Below are 18,154 nucleotides of genomic sequence, written 5' to 3'. Positions count from 1 at the left end.
TGTCCGACAGGTTCTACTCGGCTTGTGTGGTCTTGGGTCTGCAGTTTCTTCATGACCATAAGATTGTTTATCGGTGAGTCTTGGATCTTCAAAAAAGACGGCGACACTTGTATTTGTTTGATATGAATTAGCTTCTTTTTTTTTCTCTCAGAGATCTGAAGTTGGACAACCTGCTGCTTGATGTAGATGGTTATGCAAAAATAGCAGACTTTGGTCTGTGTAAAGAAGGTGAGTCTTTTAGCATCCATCGCTTACAATACTGTTTTTTTTTTTTTTTTTTTAACCCTGACCAATTGTTCCTTGCCCATACTAAGGCATGGGTTATGGGGACAGGACCAGCACATTTTGTGGGACCCCGGAGTTTTTGGCCCCAGAAGTCCTGACGGACACCTCATACACACGAGCAGTCGACTGGTGGGGCCTCGGCGTGCTCGTCTATGAGATGTTGGTCGGAGAGGTGAGAGGCAGCTAAAAACACTCGACACCTTTTCAAATCACGCTCTCATTATGTCTGCCAATAGCAGACTTGTAAGAATGTTTGAGCTCATTGTTCACTTTTCATTGCTCCAAGGTGGTTAACGCCATCTTTTTCAGGATACTGGTTTGCTTCAAATTGGTTCACATTTTAATACAAATTCATAAAAAATAAAAAAAAAATGTAAATTGAGGTCAGCTCTTCTAAATTCTGAAGATACTCTCCACAACATAAGATGCTATATAACCCTTTCGCATCCAGACTCCACGAATCCACCCACCATCTATCTTTTTGACTGCGCCAAATAAAAAGTGAAAAACACGCTGACAGTTAATTGTAAACTGAGGTACACCGAGGTCTCGCATAGCCGAGAATTGTTTGAATTGCGGAGGTTGCACTGCCCTCAATTTCCAAGGAGATGTCAGTGAGATGAAAATGAGCCAGTAATGCGCATCCATTCTCTTTCAGTCTCCGTTCCCGGGTGACGATGAAGAGGAGGTTTTTGACAGCATCGTGAATGACGAAGTACGCTACCCGCGCTTCCTCTCCACCGAGGCCATTGGCATTATGAGACGGGTGAGATTTGAACTTCCCAGCTTCTCACTAAGGAAGAATTCATATTGCAACATTATTTTCAGCTAAATCAGATAGGCCACATGGTCGTAATAGCATCCTATACAGATGTATCACAAATTCTGCCATTGCAAAGATGATAATAGTTTTGATTGGCATTCTATGGAGTATTCTTTTAACAATATAATATTGTAGTCCCTGAGAAGTTTTTCCTAAAATGGGGTTCCAGAGAGAGTGCAGAATTGTTTGAGAAGTTATTGTAATGATCCAATTAGAATTATTGGCGCAATAAGTGCCATTATTAATATTGTTGCTATTGTAGTTATTATTATTAAGTGGTGTTCGATACCGCTTTATTTCAGACAGATATCAGTATGAATCCACAGCTCACCGATATCACTAATATTTTTTGAGGCTTAAAGCAACACTAAGGAACTTTCAGTTTACGTTGATTATGGCGACACCATATGGACAAAAGTGGTATTGTTATGTCTAAAGGAAGACCACATTTCCTATGAGGAAAAGCGCATTGCGTTGTTGTTGTTATTTAGCTCACTCCAGCGAGTGAAATCTGGGCCAATGTTGATCCTTGACTGTGCTTTCATCCAGGCTAGCTTTTGACGTATGCCATAAAGCAGTCAGCACATTTGTAGTTTTTGTGTTTCAGTGTTCCTACCATCCTCCTCCTCAAAGCTGCTTAGTCCCAGTAAAAATGATACAGACCCCCTCAGGTCATGGCAAAGGTACCATTCAACTAGTTTTAAATCAATGTTTCATCAGAAGAGTTATGAAAATATTTTATTAAGGTTAGAAAGTTCCTTAGTGCTACTTTAGATAAAAATATTTTGTTTATTTATGCAAAAGACCAAAGTCACTCTGCAATAAAGAATCTAAATCCAAAATAGACCACAAACAACTAATTGTGAGTTTAGGCTTCGTTTGTAATAAATTAACCAGAAAGTACCAATATAAACGTGTTTGGAATAAACGGAAGTGCAAAGCAATGTAGTTGAACTGTATTATCCACAAAATTCAAACGCAAGGCTACCGTCATATTTACAGGGTTTAAAGTACTCGGGCACGGTGCCGGATTTCCGGCGTAAGAGCTACTATCGCAATGACAAATCCTGCGAAGTAAACAGTTTACATGTGGGGAATATTTGACACTTCTGGCAAGACACCGCCAATGCGGAGAGAAGGCCAACTTCAAAATAACCTTCCCATGCCAAGTAAATATGTGGAGCGCAATGCCAAGAATTGCTTTTATTTTGAAGTTTTTCTAGAAAGGGTTTTGCCAGTCGCGTCGCAACGGATGACTTGATTCGTTCTGCGGAACGTGTCTGTCGTTCTTATTGACGGCATAAACTATTGCAACCAAAGTCAACAAAACAACTTCGTACAGAAATCACGTACGATCGCTAATTAAGGGCACTAAACGAAGACTTAATTACACTGTCTTTGCATTACTAGGTGCCTGTTGTCAGTGTTTAGGGCGTCTACAGTGTTAGCGTGCTAACGGTGCTAGCGGCTGCAGCTAGAGTCATCGGACTACTTTTCAAAGGCAGTCTAACCGACTCGATGATTTGCACACTTTGATGCTGACAGCCGGACACAGTTGCCGTTCCTAGAGAACAGTTTAATAAACCGAGCTCACTCAATTGTGCACTTGACGGTCGGCAAAATCTCAACTGTGGCTCTGACGTCACTTTGTCTCGCAGACCCAAAAATACTCAACTCGGAATTTCATTTCATACTAAGTGCTGTACATGGAGTAAAAATCAATTATGGAATAAAGAGAGGTAAAACAAAAATAACACCAAATAAATTAATAATTATCTTAAGTGGGTAAAGGAATAAGTCAATACAATAACACAAGTAAGTAAATAAATAAATTAATGAGAAAATACAGCAGGCACCATAAAACATTGAAACAAAGATGAGTCTCATGCCAAGTCAAACGCCAAAGAACAAAGATGTGTTTTAAGAGTGGTTAGAGAGGGAGGTTGCCTAATATTTAACGGAAAGTCATTCCGAAATCCATGGGGAGAGATTTCTCTAAAATCTCCCTAACTTTTTAGAGAGGAAAATAATGTGCTGTTAAGCACAATTTAAATTGAAGTAAAACCAAAAAGTTGATTATCTAGAAATGAGCGTTTGTCGATCATTAGTGAGTGTAAATATTTTTTAATGTCTTCTGTATTCCTAATTGTTCTTTCACCATGCAAAAATATTATTTTCATCCAAATACCTGATTTTTCAATAGAATTTTCCGCAGGATATTTGAATAACAAAATATTCAATAGCTGCAGCACATGAGGGGACCGCAACCCGCAGTGCTATACTATTTATATCTTTGTATGATGCAGTTGAGTGAACTTTTCTATGTTGTATGCTCTGTTGTAAGCTACTGAGAAGGAATCCTGAGAGGCGGCTGGGCTCTGGAGAAAAAGATGCTGAGGACGTCAAAAAACAACCTTTCTTCAGAGTGAGTTAGAACTCAAACTGTCACTCTTTTCTCAAGCAAATCTAATAAATGCTTTGTGAATGTTACTTTACAATGACCAAACCAAAATGAATTTGTGGTTTAGGATATGGATTGGGAAGCGCTCCTTCTTCGGAAAGTCTCGCCCCCTTTCGTCCCATCCATCACAGGAAAAGAAGATGTCAGTAACTTTGACGTGGAGTTTACAGCCGAGGCTCCGACCCTCACGCCGCCGCGTGAGCGACGCAGCCTCTCCCGCAAGGAACAGGACTATTTTAAGGATTTTGACTATGTATCTGACCTTTGCTAGGGTCGACGGAGTAGTAGACTGCCATTGCCAGTCTCACGCTCTGAGACGAGGATGGGATGGCTGGCTGCAGGAACTCATGGGATAAACATCTGGCTTGGACCAGTGTGTGTGTGTGTGTGTGCGTGCGTGCGTGCGTGCGTGCGTGCGTGTGTGCGCGTGCGTGTGTGAAACAGGGTTATCAGCCATTATGTGATCGCGTGTCTCGCACATCTGCAGTGTCGCTGACCTGCTGACCTTTTAGACAATCTGGAGGGGCTTTTAGAGGAAGTTGAGATGATAACCGAAGATAATCCAGATTATGTAGCAACTGAGTAGACTGGTCCTGCTGTGTGTACTGTCTGGAGTCGATATCAAATCGGCATCATTGTCGGCAAATGAGCCAAAAAGTATCAATTGAAAGCTGATTATTGTCTCGGCAGGTTTTTATCTTTCGTCTTTGTGTTTTTTTGTCTTCTGTGTGCTGCTGCTTAGTGTCGCTTTGACCCATCCTCAAGTCATAAATGAATGTAGTGTCAGCAATCATGCGCAACTTCAAAACGAACACTTGGTGGCGCCAAAGAAACAAAACAGAATCTGCTTACTGTCAGTCAAAATTGTGTTTCTGTCTGTTGATTGTGTCAGATACAACACATGATGCTCTTTAATAATAAAAGATGACAAATTTGTAATGTGGAATTCTGTTTTATTCTGCGGTGAAAACGGTGTTAACAGGTTCGATTTTTTAGTTTAATTGTTTGAATCCACATTTCACATAGAAACCTCTCTGTGTTTGGCCTAAATGTTTGATAGCTCTTTTGATGTATTTGTAATGTATTCCTGTGGATGGCTTCAACTTCTGGATCAATGCCGTGCATGACTCCAATGCAGTTGGAGAGTAACAGCAGAAGGTGAAAGTGAATTTCTTCCTCTCAACCTTTGTCAAAATCAAAATCTTGGCTTCTTCCGAAGTCCATGCATCACCACTAGGAAAATATACTGTATATGTAAAGATTTTTAAATGCTTCGCATTATATACAAAGAAATGAATTGGTTAATCCTACTTAACTCTTACATAAAAAGTGTTCAAAGTAATAATGTCAATGAAATGCAATTGCTACGCTCACTTTACCATTACAAACATTCGAATGCACAGCTGTTCATGTAATTGCAACAAGGGTCACAATGACACGGGTTCCGGAGCTCTTTTAAAGACTAATTGTTGCATGTTGTTGTTAGAACAGAGCACACAAAAACACATTTTTTTCTGAAATGTGAAAATGCGTGTAGGCTATATGTGTATTCTCTGTACCCTTAAAACCTGCACTGTGAGATGTGATTTTGTCCAGCTCCTCTGCAGGATCCCGAGGCGTTCCTTGGCCAGCAGGGAAAAATCCTCTCTCCAGCGCATCCTGGGTCATCGCCAGGACATCTTGCAGGTGGGACATGCCCGGAACACTTAACCAGCTACGGAGGCGTCCAGGAGGCATTCCAACCAGATGCGCGAGCTACTTCATCTGGCTCGTCTCAATGCGAAGTTTCAGCATTGTAAATCAAACAATGGAAAACAAATGGAATAATTCATTTAAAGGCTGCAAATTGTATGTACTTTTAAAATTTCTTTACTCAAGGTCATTTAAGCCCTGTGTAGAGATTTTTTTTTGGGGGGGGGGGGCACTTTTGTGCACAAGGAAAATAACCTTACTGACAATTCCGAGATGACGTCACAAGTCAAGATGGTCGTCAACTTGGTGAACGAAATCTATCTGCTCATTGAAAAGCGTTGGATTTTGGATTGTTGTAATTTGATTTGTGAGGATTATTTTGATTTCAAAATGTGATGAGATGTCGTTTGTATAAGTCACAGGAAAAAGCATTACAATCTGCTGTTTGTTTTCACCGTATAAAGGATGCATTTGCATTGTGTTGCATTGGGGACGTATCAGAAATGCCCGGTTGTTCGGAAATGTCAATAGAAGTTTTTAAATAAACATTACACACATAATAATACCCCACAGCTAGTTTTAATAACAGCCTATTAGGGCAACATGACTGCAAGACTTGTAGAACAGAAGTAACTTACAGTTATGGTTTGTACTAAATACAGTAATAGCTAATAATTTAGCTAATCATAGCTTCATGCTTCCTTTCACCGCCATTAGTCTTACTATGTGGTGGTTATCACGTTATCTATTATTAAATTAGCATATAGCATTTTAAACTAGGTGGCTAATCACACGCGATCAACCATGCAGCTTTTCTAAACGATTGTGTCAACATTTACCTGTTCTCAGTAAAGTGTTTAGAAAAAAAATTAACGAACTTTCCAAAGGGCCCTTTTTTTTCTTTTCTTTTTTTTTATAGAGGGCAGAGGGGCAAGGGTGTGAGCACCACTAGGGGTCTACCTGTGCACGCCAGTGCCTGTGTGTGCTGCCAGTTGAGCAAGAAGCGATTTCCCGCCCCCTTCCTCGACTGTGCAGTGTCCCCTCACAGATATTTCCCACAAGTAGCACCTCAGCTTCAAAGATGCATTGAAGCGTCCCACTGGTGAGTGTTCTCGCTGGTGCAGGATTTGAAGGGTGTGTGTGAGTGCGTGGTTGTGTGTTTAGGAAATGAGTGTGGTGGGTGGGGATGTATCGAGATGTGAACACAGTCTTGGCTAAAACGATTGAAGCAGCAGCTGGAGAAGCTCCGTCTCAGGTGAGTTCAGCTTTTGGGGCATTACTAGAAAGGAGGATGTCGAGAATGTTTAAATTCACATATGATACAAAACAAACACACTGCGATATCCTTTTAGAATTTTTCTGGGAATGTGTTCTAAATGGGAATATCCTTGTTAAGGATTGTCCTAAGGTGCTGTATCTTGTTTATTGTATCGTGTAGCTTCAGTTGTGCCCCAAAGAATGTTTTTATTTTGAAATAATAGTGTAGTTTGTAAACATTTTTATTTATTTTTTTACACCAATTTATCTCAGTATTTTGAGAGAGAAACTGAAAGACCATCACGTCCAAGGTCTTGAAAGATGAGTGTTGACGTTGAGAACAAAATCCCCTCTTGTCTCCTCTTATCTCCTCTATCATTCGTTTGAAATCATGAAATCAGGAGTCATTTTTGTGGCAACTGTCATTAAGCCTACTATGCATTCACCACACAACATAATGAGTAGTCTATTGAAGGTTCTTACGTTTTTCAATTTGGAGTGATTGTGAGACATTAACTCATTCACTGCCATTGACCGCTATAGACGTCAAAAAATCATTTGAACTATTCCTATTTAACATTTTTTTTTTTTACTTTTGTTAACAACAGTATGAAAACCTAGGGAAAAATTGTACACTTAGAACAAATATAACATTTGTGATTAATCGTTGAGTTAACTAGTGAAGTCATGCGATTAATTACGATTACTAATATTAATTGCCTGACGCCCCTAATTTTTAATAATCTTTTCTTTTTTTAATCTTTTTTTTTTTAAAGAATAAAAGATTATTAAAAATTAGGGGCATCAGGTGATTAACATTTTTAATTGTAATTAACCACATGACTTCACTAGTTAACTCACGATTAATCAAAAATTTTCTATCTATTCTAAATTTACAATAAAAAATTCTAGATTTTCTTAATCTTGTTAACAAAAGTAGAAAAAAAAAGTTAAACTAATAGAAATAGTTCAAATTAATTTACAGTATGGCGGTGAATGAGTTAATCTAATTTAACTTGAAATTGTTTTATTTGCTGTAGTGGAGAAACACTTACATCATATGTAGAGCTAATTATATTTTCTTTGCAATATTTATTTGAGATACATGTATTGGCTTGAATCTCATGAAGTATCTATATATTAGTATTTTAAAAATAGTTGCAGTGCAATGTATTAATCTATACAAAAGAATGTTACAAAGTGCATGTCTGCCGGGTTATGTGTATTCATTCATGTTCCTATTCAATAGGATGATGCAGGCAGGTCCATGACTTTGAATCTTCCATGATGCATTCATTGTCAGGAATGGGATGGACTGTTTTCTGCGTCTTGCTTCTCTGGAGGAGACAGACAGGTGCGACGACTCGACTTTTTGCTTTATAGAATGCGGGTAATATTTAAATAGCTCCTCTAATGGATAAGCGGTTGGTTACCCCGCAGCTGCCAGTAACGAAAGGCAATGTTCTGTGGCTCGAGTGGGGGCGCACCATCCAGTTGAGGCTCTGCTGGAGAAGTTTGAGGCTGGCCCAGGCTGCGCTGCCAGAGAGAGTGGGGACAAGGAGACACATGTTATCGCGGTGGGGAGAGTCACCAGCGGCCCTGACAATACGGTAATTAGTATGTAGCAATAGTACATTGGTTCCGGGGCACTATGGCATGATGATGCAGTGCAAGTGTTTTTAATCCTGATAAAAACCAGAAAGTACCTGTCATGACACACCGGCACATTAGGATCTCCGACTATTTATTGTGAATAAAAATGTTTTAAAACAGTTTTTTATTTCATTTGTTGTACACATTTTAAATTCAAGCAAATTCGTTATTTCCATAGTATACAATTAATGTATAATTTGGATGCTTCCGCCATTTTTATCCTGCTCACATGCATTGCGGTCTGTATTAACCCGAGTCACTATCAATTTGGGGCGGCGTGATAGAGTGGTCGTCTCCCATCCGTGAGGTTGAAGGTTCGATCTTCACACGTGGTGACCATGTCAAAGTGTCCTCAATCAAGACACTGAACCCAGGTTTGCTCCCAGTGGACATGGCAGCGCCCTGCATGTCAGCAGTCGACCACGTGTGTGTGAATGGGTGAATGTGAGGCTTTGTTAAGCGCTAAAAAGCAGTTTATTGATCATTAATGTTCAAGTGCATTGTGGGTAAGTTTGACTGCACTACTTTTTTTTCTTTTGGAATCGAACATTCCAGACCCGTTTTGTGTGACAATATAAGCACAAAACTAACTAAAAGAAAGACTACACTCTCTTCTTTCACCAGAAAAAGTTTGTTTGTAGTATTTAACACGTATTCGTACGATACATAAACATACTTTAGTTTTGTCAGGCGTGTACTTTCTCTCCCTCATAATCAACATGACAAGCCAAGATCCATCCGCTACTCTTTATCTTAAACTGAACAGTTGTGCTGATCTCAAATCCAAAGTGATGCAACACAGCCATCACAAACAAGCTTCCATGTCTACCGGTTGAAAAATGTACTTGATAAATATATTTGTCGGTGGCACTAAACGGTTGGATTCCAGTTCACAAACGAGAGTGAATAAGTTCAATTCAACCTGTAAGCCGGTCTGTGCTCTCCTTTGTGATATTGTAGTATATTGTCTTTAGATTTGTTGCCAAAAAAACATGGCCAATTTTTACACAGGTCACAGTGCTACTCAGGCCCTTGTCACTGAGCCTGAACAAGTCAACTTTGAGAAAAGTTCACTTACTACTCAGCTCCGAGCAACCAATCAGCTGGAGGCTGGAAGCTGAGAGGCTGCCCCCTGACCTCCCTGTGCTAGTGAAGGTCAGCTGTTTTGTTTCCATACACATACCTTGTGTTCGTTTTTATTTCATACGGTCTTTTTGTGAAACATTCACATAACTTTGTTCATCTTTAAGGTGTCTTCAAACTCCAGTGTACAGTCCCAGACTCTACGTTTGCTCATCCGGCCACTCCATTGGCTCCCATTCCGCTCGCGTGCGCTTTACCGCTGGGCTCTGAAAAACCACGGCAACCTGTCCTCTATGACACATGTTACCCATGGAAACCGAGTGTATGTCCGGCTAGGAGAGGGTGAGCCAGTGACTTTGACTTCAAACCGTACAATGGCGCCTTGAGATATGGGTGACAGAGACATAGACATTTCAACGGGAAGAGGCTTTAATCTACTCCCAGTTGAAGTTCACTATCAAACTATGCACATTACAAAGATAATTGTGTTTAGAACAACCAAACAACTGCATGAAGTGGTCCTGCTAGCTTGTGCTAATATTCATGAAAAACACTATTGACATGCTAATGATTATCTTTAATACCTGTGCTTGTATTTCGTCCCTCCCAACTACCAGGTGGTGGTGCTTAACAGCACAGAAAACGCCTTCGCGCGCGCACAGACAAGAATGCGTAACCAAAGTTCAGAGCGACAAATGCCCTGTGTATAAAAGGGCATAGAACCCGGAAAACAAGTCTCTCAAACCTTCTCACTCGTTTGACTTGCTCTTGCTTTGCATAGCGCTGTTCCTCTTGTCCGTCGCTGGTGAATTGTGATCGTGTCAATCAGGGCTGCGATTGTGCTGTGTGTTTTCTTCACGTTTTGTTAACTTGGAATATCTTGCCGGCCGACTAATTCCGGCGGTCCCTGCTGTTTTCACTGGCAGCTCTCCTGTTTGTGATTTTGTGGTCGCTGGGATTCCCGTTCCCCTGGATTACGGCCGGCGCCTCGTCGCAGGTGCCTCTCAGGTTTGACGGTGCGTATTGTGTTGTATCAGCAACTGTTGCCATCTTGCCGGCGGCTGATTTGAACTTTTGCTAGCGATGGTATTGTGTCTCGTACCCTCTCCTAGTGTATAGTGTCACACACCAATACGCAGCCGCTGCCTTTTTGCCGGAGGCTGCTTTGATGAAACCTAGCTAGCGAAGGGTACTGTTTTTCGTACCCTCTCCTAACCTGGCTTGTAGCGACACACACCATCCGCTCCCGTTGCCCTCTTGCAGAAGGCTGCTTTGTGAGCCCTCGCTAGCAATGGTATTGTTTTCTCTACCCTCTACTAGCTTGCGGCGACACACGTTACGCCTTTGATGACATTATAGGCTTTGTTTTGCCTCACTGGTGAAGGGGCCAGTTGCCGCCGCCTCTCCCGGCTGTTATCCTTCCTCCTCTTCGTGCACACTTCTGCTGCGCGTCGAGTTGTGACTTCTACTCTTTTGGGCTGTCTAATATGGAGAATGCCGCTCGCTGTAGGGTTTGTGGCTGCTCCTTCTTACCGCAGGAGGGAGGCATTGACCGCTGCCTTAATTGTTGCGGTGTAACCGGCGCTGACGCTTGTCCACCTTTCACCTCTGCTGCTGTCAGCGTTGTGCCTCAGTTTGTCGGTGCTGTTGACCAGGGGTGGTCATCGTCGGTGGGGGCGATGGGCTCTCCGCCCTCCCCTCGCAGTGACCGATTGAAACGCAGGACTACTCCTACTGTTGTTCTCTGCCTCGCAGAGAAAAAAATATCGGTCTGATCCTCAGTTTGTCGGTGCTGTTGACCAGGGGTGGTCATCGTCGGTGGGGGCGATGGGCTCTCCGCCCTCCCCTCGCAGTGACCGATTGAAACGCAGGACTACTCCTACTGTTGTTCTCTGCCTCGCAGAGAAAAAAATATCGGTCTGATCCTCGGCTTACCTTGAAGGTGAAAGGTTTAGAGGCCGCCTTGAAAGAAACGCAGGCTTCTCAGTGGGGAGGCCAGCTGCGATCTGCCTCTGAGTTGACATTGCCCGCCGCACCGCCGCTGGTGCCCGCCGCACCGCCGCTGGTGCCCGCCGCACCGCCGCTGGTGCCCATCCAGGCTGATGATGAGGCCGTCTCTATTGCGGCCTCTGGATCATTTTTCCAGGACTCAGGGACTACGTGCGCTTTTGCGACTTCGGAAACAGGATTTCTTGTCTCTGTCCCGCCTTCTCCTCCCTTTGGACTTGGTTCATCGGGAGTGAATTTGGTGCATGCTGTGCTGCTTAGCGCTTTCCGGCGTTTACGGTTGGATCCATCTGACCTTTATCAACCTCCCCCTGAGTGTGGCCTCTCTCCGCTAGACCATTCCCCATCTCCTTTTACGGTCCCAGAATCTCAACACTATCTGACCGACCTTCATTACTGCTGGTTTGATAAAAGGGCACTCTCTCAGCTCCCTGCGGACGTCTGTGTCCTGGCATCCATGCAGGGTGCTGTGGCTATCGGTTTAGACCAGATGCCTGATGTGGAGGTCGCCATGGCGTCCCTAACTGTCTCCCTTGAAGAAGTCCTTAGACAGTCTGTGAGGTGCCCTTGCCCTCATTGTCGACCTGCTCACTAAGTCGTATAACGCAGGGGCAGTTGCAGCGCGCCTTGGCAACACTCTGGTTCATCTCTTCCTTGCACACTCTGCAGCTTTGCAGGATGACGATGTGGAGGAGGCTTTGTCCTTTTGTAAAATGGCTTTGAGGAATTTTGCCCTCTTGTCTAGGGAGCATGGTCGGTGTTTGTCGTTTTTAATCCAGGCGCGCCGTCAAGTCTGGCTGGCTCAGTCTCCCTTGGTAGATGCTTCTACTGCGTAGCCTCCCTGTCGTTCCCGGACAACTTTTCAGTTCGGCTGCAATAGAGGTGCTGGAACGGATGTTCCCCAGCCTTGCCAGGCCCTATGCTCCTCCAGACTCTACGAGGACTTCTCTCCCGGCCGCCCCTCATTGGCGAACTGTACAGCACTTTCGTCCTACTGGGGGCTCCGGTGCTTATCAACCCTCACGGAGGTCCATTGCGGGCTTCTGCCCCTCTGCCCACGTGCCCCTCAGTCAGCGCCAGGCTGCACACTCTACACCGCGTCCCTCCGGGACCCCTAGATACTGGAGGTCTAGGGATTGAGGCCGTGGAGCCGGCCATCGGATACTTCTCCTGTCAGCAGCTCAACTACTGGCCTGCTTTTCTTGCTTTGAACCCGTGGGTAATCTCGACCTTGACCCATGGGTGCAGGATTCAGTTCCGACGCTGGCCCTCTCTTTCTAACCGGATCAGAGAGACCGTCATTGAGACCGTGATCGACGACCTGGCGAGGGCACTGGCTCTTGATCAACAACTAGCGACCCTCCTTGCCAAGTCCGCTATTGAAGCAGTGGATCCCTTGGCTCATCCAGGAGGATTCTACTCCCCTTACTTACTTGCCCCCATCCCCCATAAAAACAGGCGGGTTCCGCCATATCCTAGATCTGAGAGGCCTCAACCGGTACATCAGAGTGTTACTCTTCCGCATGCTGACTACGTTCGATGTGTTGCGGACGATTGCCGAGGGGAGTGGTTCACTCCCATCGATCTGAAGGATGCCTACTTCCACGTCCTTATTGCTCCTCATCACAGGCGGTTTCTCCGCTTTGCCTACAGGGCCGTCACTGACAGTTCCAGTTGCTCCCGTTCGGCCGGCCGTGTTTCTCTCAGGCGATGTCAACCAGGTGGCGGATTCTCTCTCCCATCATCGTACGCCTTTTGAAGTCGCTTCGGCAAGGCGTCAGTCGATCTCTTTGCCGCCGAGGAGTCCACTCACTGTCCCCTCTGGTTTTCTCTGAGGGAGCACAGCAGCCCCCTGGGCCAGGATGCACTGGCACACCCTTGGCTGGTGTGCCTTCTGTATGCCTTTCCAACTCTCCCGTTCATTCACCTGATCCTTCAGAGAGTCCTTCTGGAGAACCACACAATACTGTTGTTGGCACCTTTTTGGCCAGCCCGGACGGGGTTCGCTCTCCTCTGCAGTCTCTGCTCCTCCGACCCGTGGCCTCTGCCCGATCTGCTGGATCTGCTGTTACAACAGCAGGGTCAGATTTGGCATCACGAAACCTGTCGACTCCGCCTGTGTGTTTGGTCGCTGAGGGTCACGACCCGATACTGACAGTGTGCTCGTCCTCCGTCAGGCTTACGATCCTTAATGCCAGAGCCCCTCCCACTCTGAGTGTTGTGCTGGCTGCGGGGTGGACCCCGTAGTGTGCCCAATTCCTGCTGTTTTAAAGTTCCTTCAATCTGTTTTGGATAAGGGGCGTACCCTTTCTGCGCTCAAGATTTATGTGGCAGCCATTTTGGCCCGGCATGTTGCTGTTGATGGAAAACCTGTGTGTTACCACAAACTCATGGCCTCCTTCCTCAGAGGGGACCTTTGTTCCCGGGACCCACCTCGTGTCCCCGCTTGGGACCTTCACTTGGTGATAGACACGCTGTTAGGAACCGATGACCGATGTGGAACTTCGTTGGTTGTCTTGGAAAGCGGTGTTTCTGCTCGCGGTTTCATCCGCTAAGCGGGTGGTGGATCTCCATGCTCTGTAGGGCGGGGGTCACGCTATGGCCGAATGCCGCTTTCGTCCCCTAAGTTTTATATGGCTCTCAAGTCAACTGTCCTATTCATCTCGCTAGTTTTTGCCTCTGGTCGTACCCAACATCCTGCTGTGCGCAGTCACTCTACCAGGGGTGTCTGTGACTTGGGCCGTTCTGACAGGCGTGCCTTTGGAGGACGTCTGTCCTGCTGTTTCCTGGTCGTTGCCTTGCCCGTTCTTCAGATTTTACAGTTTGGATGTCACCTCTCCTCAAACACTGGATGTGGTCCTCTGTCCTTCGGAAGCCCCTCTGTGAGGTTTGTTTCCAAGGTCCTCGTGACGTTGCTGGTATTCGGCTTTCCATGATGTTCAGCACCACCACCAAGCGGTCGGCAGGGACTCATAGAACGGTAGTTACATTTGTAACTGTCGTTTTATCTCCCTGTTGCAGATCTGACTCAGCCTCCTGTTTGCCATCTGAAATCCATGTTCCTCTCCAACAACTACATGACCTCGGACCTGCAACCACAGGAAGTACAAGGCTGCGGCCATTCAGCAGCAAGTGTAAACAACCCAGAAGTTCATGTTATCAAACTCCATTCAGCAGGCTCGGGACTTTGTGGGTGGGTTTTACACATCAAATGCAACGATCATGTTCTTCCATTTCATAAAACAGGAGGAGGTACAGTGTGATGGCACCAAACACATTTCAAGATGTCTGCTCCAGCTCACTGCAGGTGGAGGTAATTGTCTCCCTTGTGCCACCGTCGGACAATTCTTCGAGACAAAATGTGGTGCTGATTCTTAGCAGTTCGGTGCCAGTCAACTGGGCCATTGTTGCTCACAACGTCCAGGGTCATATCTTTGTTCATGTAAGGGGCCACAGGTTTTTTTTTTTTATGTTTATATTCCAAGTTATGGAATGTCATTTAAAAATACTGGTCAAAAACAAATAAGCTTCTTTTTTTTAACTAACGTGTGAAATTGACTATTGTGCTGTTCTCTTACACAGCAGTCATTTTGACATGGTAAAACTTTTAAAAAGTACTACCGATATACATTGTAAATTTTCATGTGCTCATAGAATCGAATCAAATCGAATCTACTTTTGGATGACATCCTATGAGTCACGATTAGTGCTTTTGTAACTTATCACTATTTTTCTTCATATGTGTGTCTTTTGTGCAGTCCTCAAACAGTGTTTCCCCTCCATTCCCTCCCGAGCCTGAATTGATTCTGACTACCACACTCATCCCCGACCTGTCCACCATACCGGACCTGCTTGTGTGGGCCAATGACAACGGCTACAAAAATGTGACCTCTTATACTGAGGCTGACCAGGCTAATCGCTTTGTAATGCAGCTGACTGGGACCAAGGCAGGTCAGGACCCATATGTGTGTGAATGTGTGTCCCGTTACCATTTATTGTATGTTATTTGACGTTATCATCCATTTATGTTTTTGTTTTGCCAAACTGTGTGCAAAAATATATTATAATTATGGACCTTGAAGCACTCTTTCACAATATGAGTTAATTAAATCATGTCATTATTATCTTTGAAAATGTCCAAATACATTTTTTTTGTAAGAAATTGTTGAATCAATTCCAAATCATAGTATGTTCCCATACGTTTGACAAATTGAAATTATCCAATGAACAGCTGCAAATATTTCTATTTTAGATGTGGTTGTAGCGATGAGGGCCATTGCCAAGAGGCCTAAGTGGGCTAAGGAGCGGCGCCTGAGAGAATGGCTCAACGGTGGAGGTAGAGCAGGAGGAGGCGGAGACAGTTTCACAGTGCAGTGTGAAGATGGACGCCTCAGTGTGGCAGTGGACCAACACACCCTGCAGGTCTTTAACCCAAACCTTCTCAAACTGGAGGCTGTCAACCGTAGTTTAGGGCTCTGCCAAAATAATTTGTAAAAAAAATAATTACGTTTTTTGTTGTTGTTGTTGTTTTTAGTACGTACCAACATACAGTATATGCCAATAAAACAAACATGATCAACCAATTACCAGTACCTTGCCCTAGCTCTGGGCCAATTAAAAACTCTGAAAACATCTATCACGTAAATCTAGTCACTTCCTAATTCACTTGGCATGCAGAATTTTTACATACTAAATATTATAATATACTAAATGTGAGAATATGAATATTTAGGTTGAAATGTAAAAAAAATAAAAATCCTATGACATTTGGAGTAATAGTATGGTTACAGTATGTTTAATTTGTTTTATGATTAAGTGGGGGTCCCCGGATACATATTTTTCCTGTCATGGCTAGCGTCCCCTGCTGTAACAATTAATATAAGGAGAACAGGAGTGCTTATATCAATTATATACAACCTTTAAAATTTTCATTTTATTTTAGGTCATTTCTATTTTTCATGATAAAACAACTTGTCATTAATCAGAAAAGTTTTTCCTTTTTTACAGTGCAGAAAAACATCATCAGTTCAGTCAAAACAACTAATTTTTATTTGAATACAGAAAAAGAACCCATAATTTCTTTATTGTATAGTATTTATTTATTTATTAAGTTTTCCTTAAAATACTGAAACGTGGTTCAATGACAGTACTTGAAAATTTCACAAATGAAGAGAAAATACTTTAAAAGGCAATTTATTTAAAGAGGAAGCCAACACCATTTTTATTTTTTACTATAATAAATATGTTCAATGTGGCCCCACTTGTCTAAACATGGCACTCAGATTAATATTGCATTAGTGGAAAATGAATGAAAACACAAAATCCACTCATTTTAATCCATGTTAGTGTTGACTTCCCCTTTAATGGTATCAAGGCTGTGTTGATCTTTGAAAAGGACAAGTTGTGTTTACTCAACAAGGCCGCTGAGCCGTGGAGGGCCACAATCGTCCGTCTGGTGCACAATCCTCTGTGTTGGGCCCCATTTTGTTTTTTCTTTAAAAGATAAAGTCTTGGTCTTGTCTCGGTTGGTGTGGTCTTGACTACAACGCTACAACCTACATCTTTCTTCATCTGATATAAGTAAAATAATTTGTTTGCAACGTTGTTAGATGGATTGTACATATTTATTCACAGGCTTCTTGAGTACAGAATCCCAAAGCATGTCACATCTATATTTCTTTCAGAGTCTGTCTGTGCCTGTTTCTGCTGTAACGTTGCGGGACCCAACATGCCAGGCTCAGTCCAATGGGAGTCATTTCCTGTTGGTGTTTCCAGTCATCTCCTGTGGGACTGAGGGACAGCTCCTGGGACATACTAAAGGGGTGCAGTACAAAAACATGGTGAGGGCCCCAAAACAGCCAGACTAGCTCATGGATGAAGTTCTTGCAGTTTGTTGTCTAATAAATTATACCCAATCATAATACACAGTACAATAACGAAGGGCAATTTAGATGATCCTCAGGGCCACATACAGTTTGCTTTATACATTTCATCAATACAGTGTTGCTGGCCCCAGCAGTAGGCGGGGTACACCATGAACTGGTTGCCAGCCAATCACAGGGCACACAGAGACAAACAACCATCCACACTCACAATCACACCTATGGACAATTTGGAGTGTTCAATTAAACTGCCATGCATGTCTTTAGACTGTGGGAGGAAACCGGAGCACCCGCAGAAAGCCCACACAAGCAAGGGTAGAACATGCAAACACCACCCAGGAAGGCCAAAGCCCGGACTCGAACTCACGTCCTCTGCACTGGGAGGCGGACATGCTAACCAGTCTTCAACTCATTCACTGCCATTGACGGCTATAGACGTCAAAAATTCATTTGATCTATTTATATTAGTTTAATATTTTTTCCCACTTTTGTTAACAAGAGTATGAAAACCTAGGTTTTTTATTGTACATTTTGAACAGATATAACATTTGTGATTAATCATGGGTTAACTAGTCAAGTCATGCAATTAATTATGATTAAAAATTGTAATCACCTGACGCCCCTAATTTTTAATAATATTTATTATACGATTAATCAAAAATTTGATATCTGTTTAAAATGTGCAATATTTTTTTTCTCGCTAGGTTTTCATACTTTTGTCAACAAAAGTGGGAAAAAAAATTAAACTTCTAGAAATAGTTTAAATATATTTTGGACGTCTATAGCCGTCAATGGCAGTGAATGAGTTAAACATGTATTTATTTATTTAGAGTTGTACATGTCGCATTAATGATAGAAAACTTTTTGAAATGTTTTACCTTGTTTTGTTTTATAAATAAAAAATAAGTGGCATTTGAATAGGGGAGTGTCGCCTTTTTATTTCTGCCATATTTGTAGCAATATGTTGTGATGGCATCCATGCAGCTTATTTCTCTCCTCTCATCTCTTGGT

General features: G+C 43.2%; 2 protein-coding genes across 10 annotated transcripts in view; both read left to right on the top strand.

Moving 5' to 3' along the window:
* Positions 1–4,515, top strand: part of pkn1b (protein kinase N1b) — a 47,172-nt gene extending 42,657 nt beyond the window's left edge. For all 6 annotated transcript variants that reach the window (XM_077556989.1, XM_077556988.1, XM_077556987.1 and 3 more), the window contains exons 17-22: positions 11–73; positions 152–228; positions 315–457; positions 944–1,051; positions 3,453–3,533; positions 3,637–4,515. In XM_077556989.1, coding sequence (XP_077413115.1) covers positions 11–73; positions 152–228; positions 315–457; positions 944–1,051; positions 3,453–3,533; positions 3,637–3,840 — 676 coding nt within the window. In that variant the 3' untranslated portion in view covers positions 3,841–4,515. The remainder of the gene's footprint in view (positions 1–10; positions 74–151; positions 229–314; positions 458–943; positions 1,052–3,452; positions 3,534–3,636) is intronic.
* Positions 4,516–6,203: 1,688 nt separating this feature from the next.
* The window catches only part of engl (endoglin, like), a 17,602-nt gene continuing 5,651 nt past the window's right edge, over positions 6,204–18,154 (top strand). The window contains exons 1-10 of one of the 4 annotated variants that reach the window (XR_013291220.1): positions 6,204–6,516; positions 7,768–7,872; positions 7,959–8,128; positions 9,183–9,326; positions 9,422–9,596; positions 14,283–14,454; positions 14,559–14,703; positions 15,020–15,212; positions 15,514–15,683; positions 16,946–17,101. Coding sequence is in view for 3 of the 4 variants with exons in the window: in XM_077558589.1 (XP_077414715.1) it covers positions 7,803–7,872; positions 7,959–8,128; positions 9,183–9,326; positions 9,422–9,596; positions 14,283–14,454; positions 14,559–14,703; positions 15,020–15,212; positions 15,514–15,683; positions 16,946–17,101 (1,395 nt within the window). In the remaining variant the exon portion in view is untranslated. The remainder of the gene's footprint in view (positions 6,517–7,767; positions 7,873–7,958; positions 8,129–9,182; positions 9,327–9,421; positions 9,597–14,282; positions 14,455–14,558; positions 14,704–15,019; positions 15,213–15,513; positions 15,684–16,945; positions 17,102–18,154) is intronic. The other 3 variants (XM_077558589.1, XM_077558588.1, XM_077558590.1) reach the window with 3 other exon arrangements.

The sequence above is a fragment of the Vanacampus margaritifer genome, chromosome 2, assembly GCF_051991255.1.
Source record: "Vanacampus margaritifer isolate UIUO_Vmar chromosome 2, RoL_Vmar_1.0, whole genome shotgun sequence".
In the NCBI taxonomy this organism is placed as follows: Eukaryota; Metazoa; Chordata; class Actinopteri; order Syngnathiformes; family Syngnathidae; genus Vanacampus; species Vanacampus margaritifer.
The sequence above is the reverse complement of the archived record's forward strand: the minus strand, read 5'-3'. Positions and strand labels throughout refer to the sequence as shown.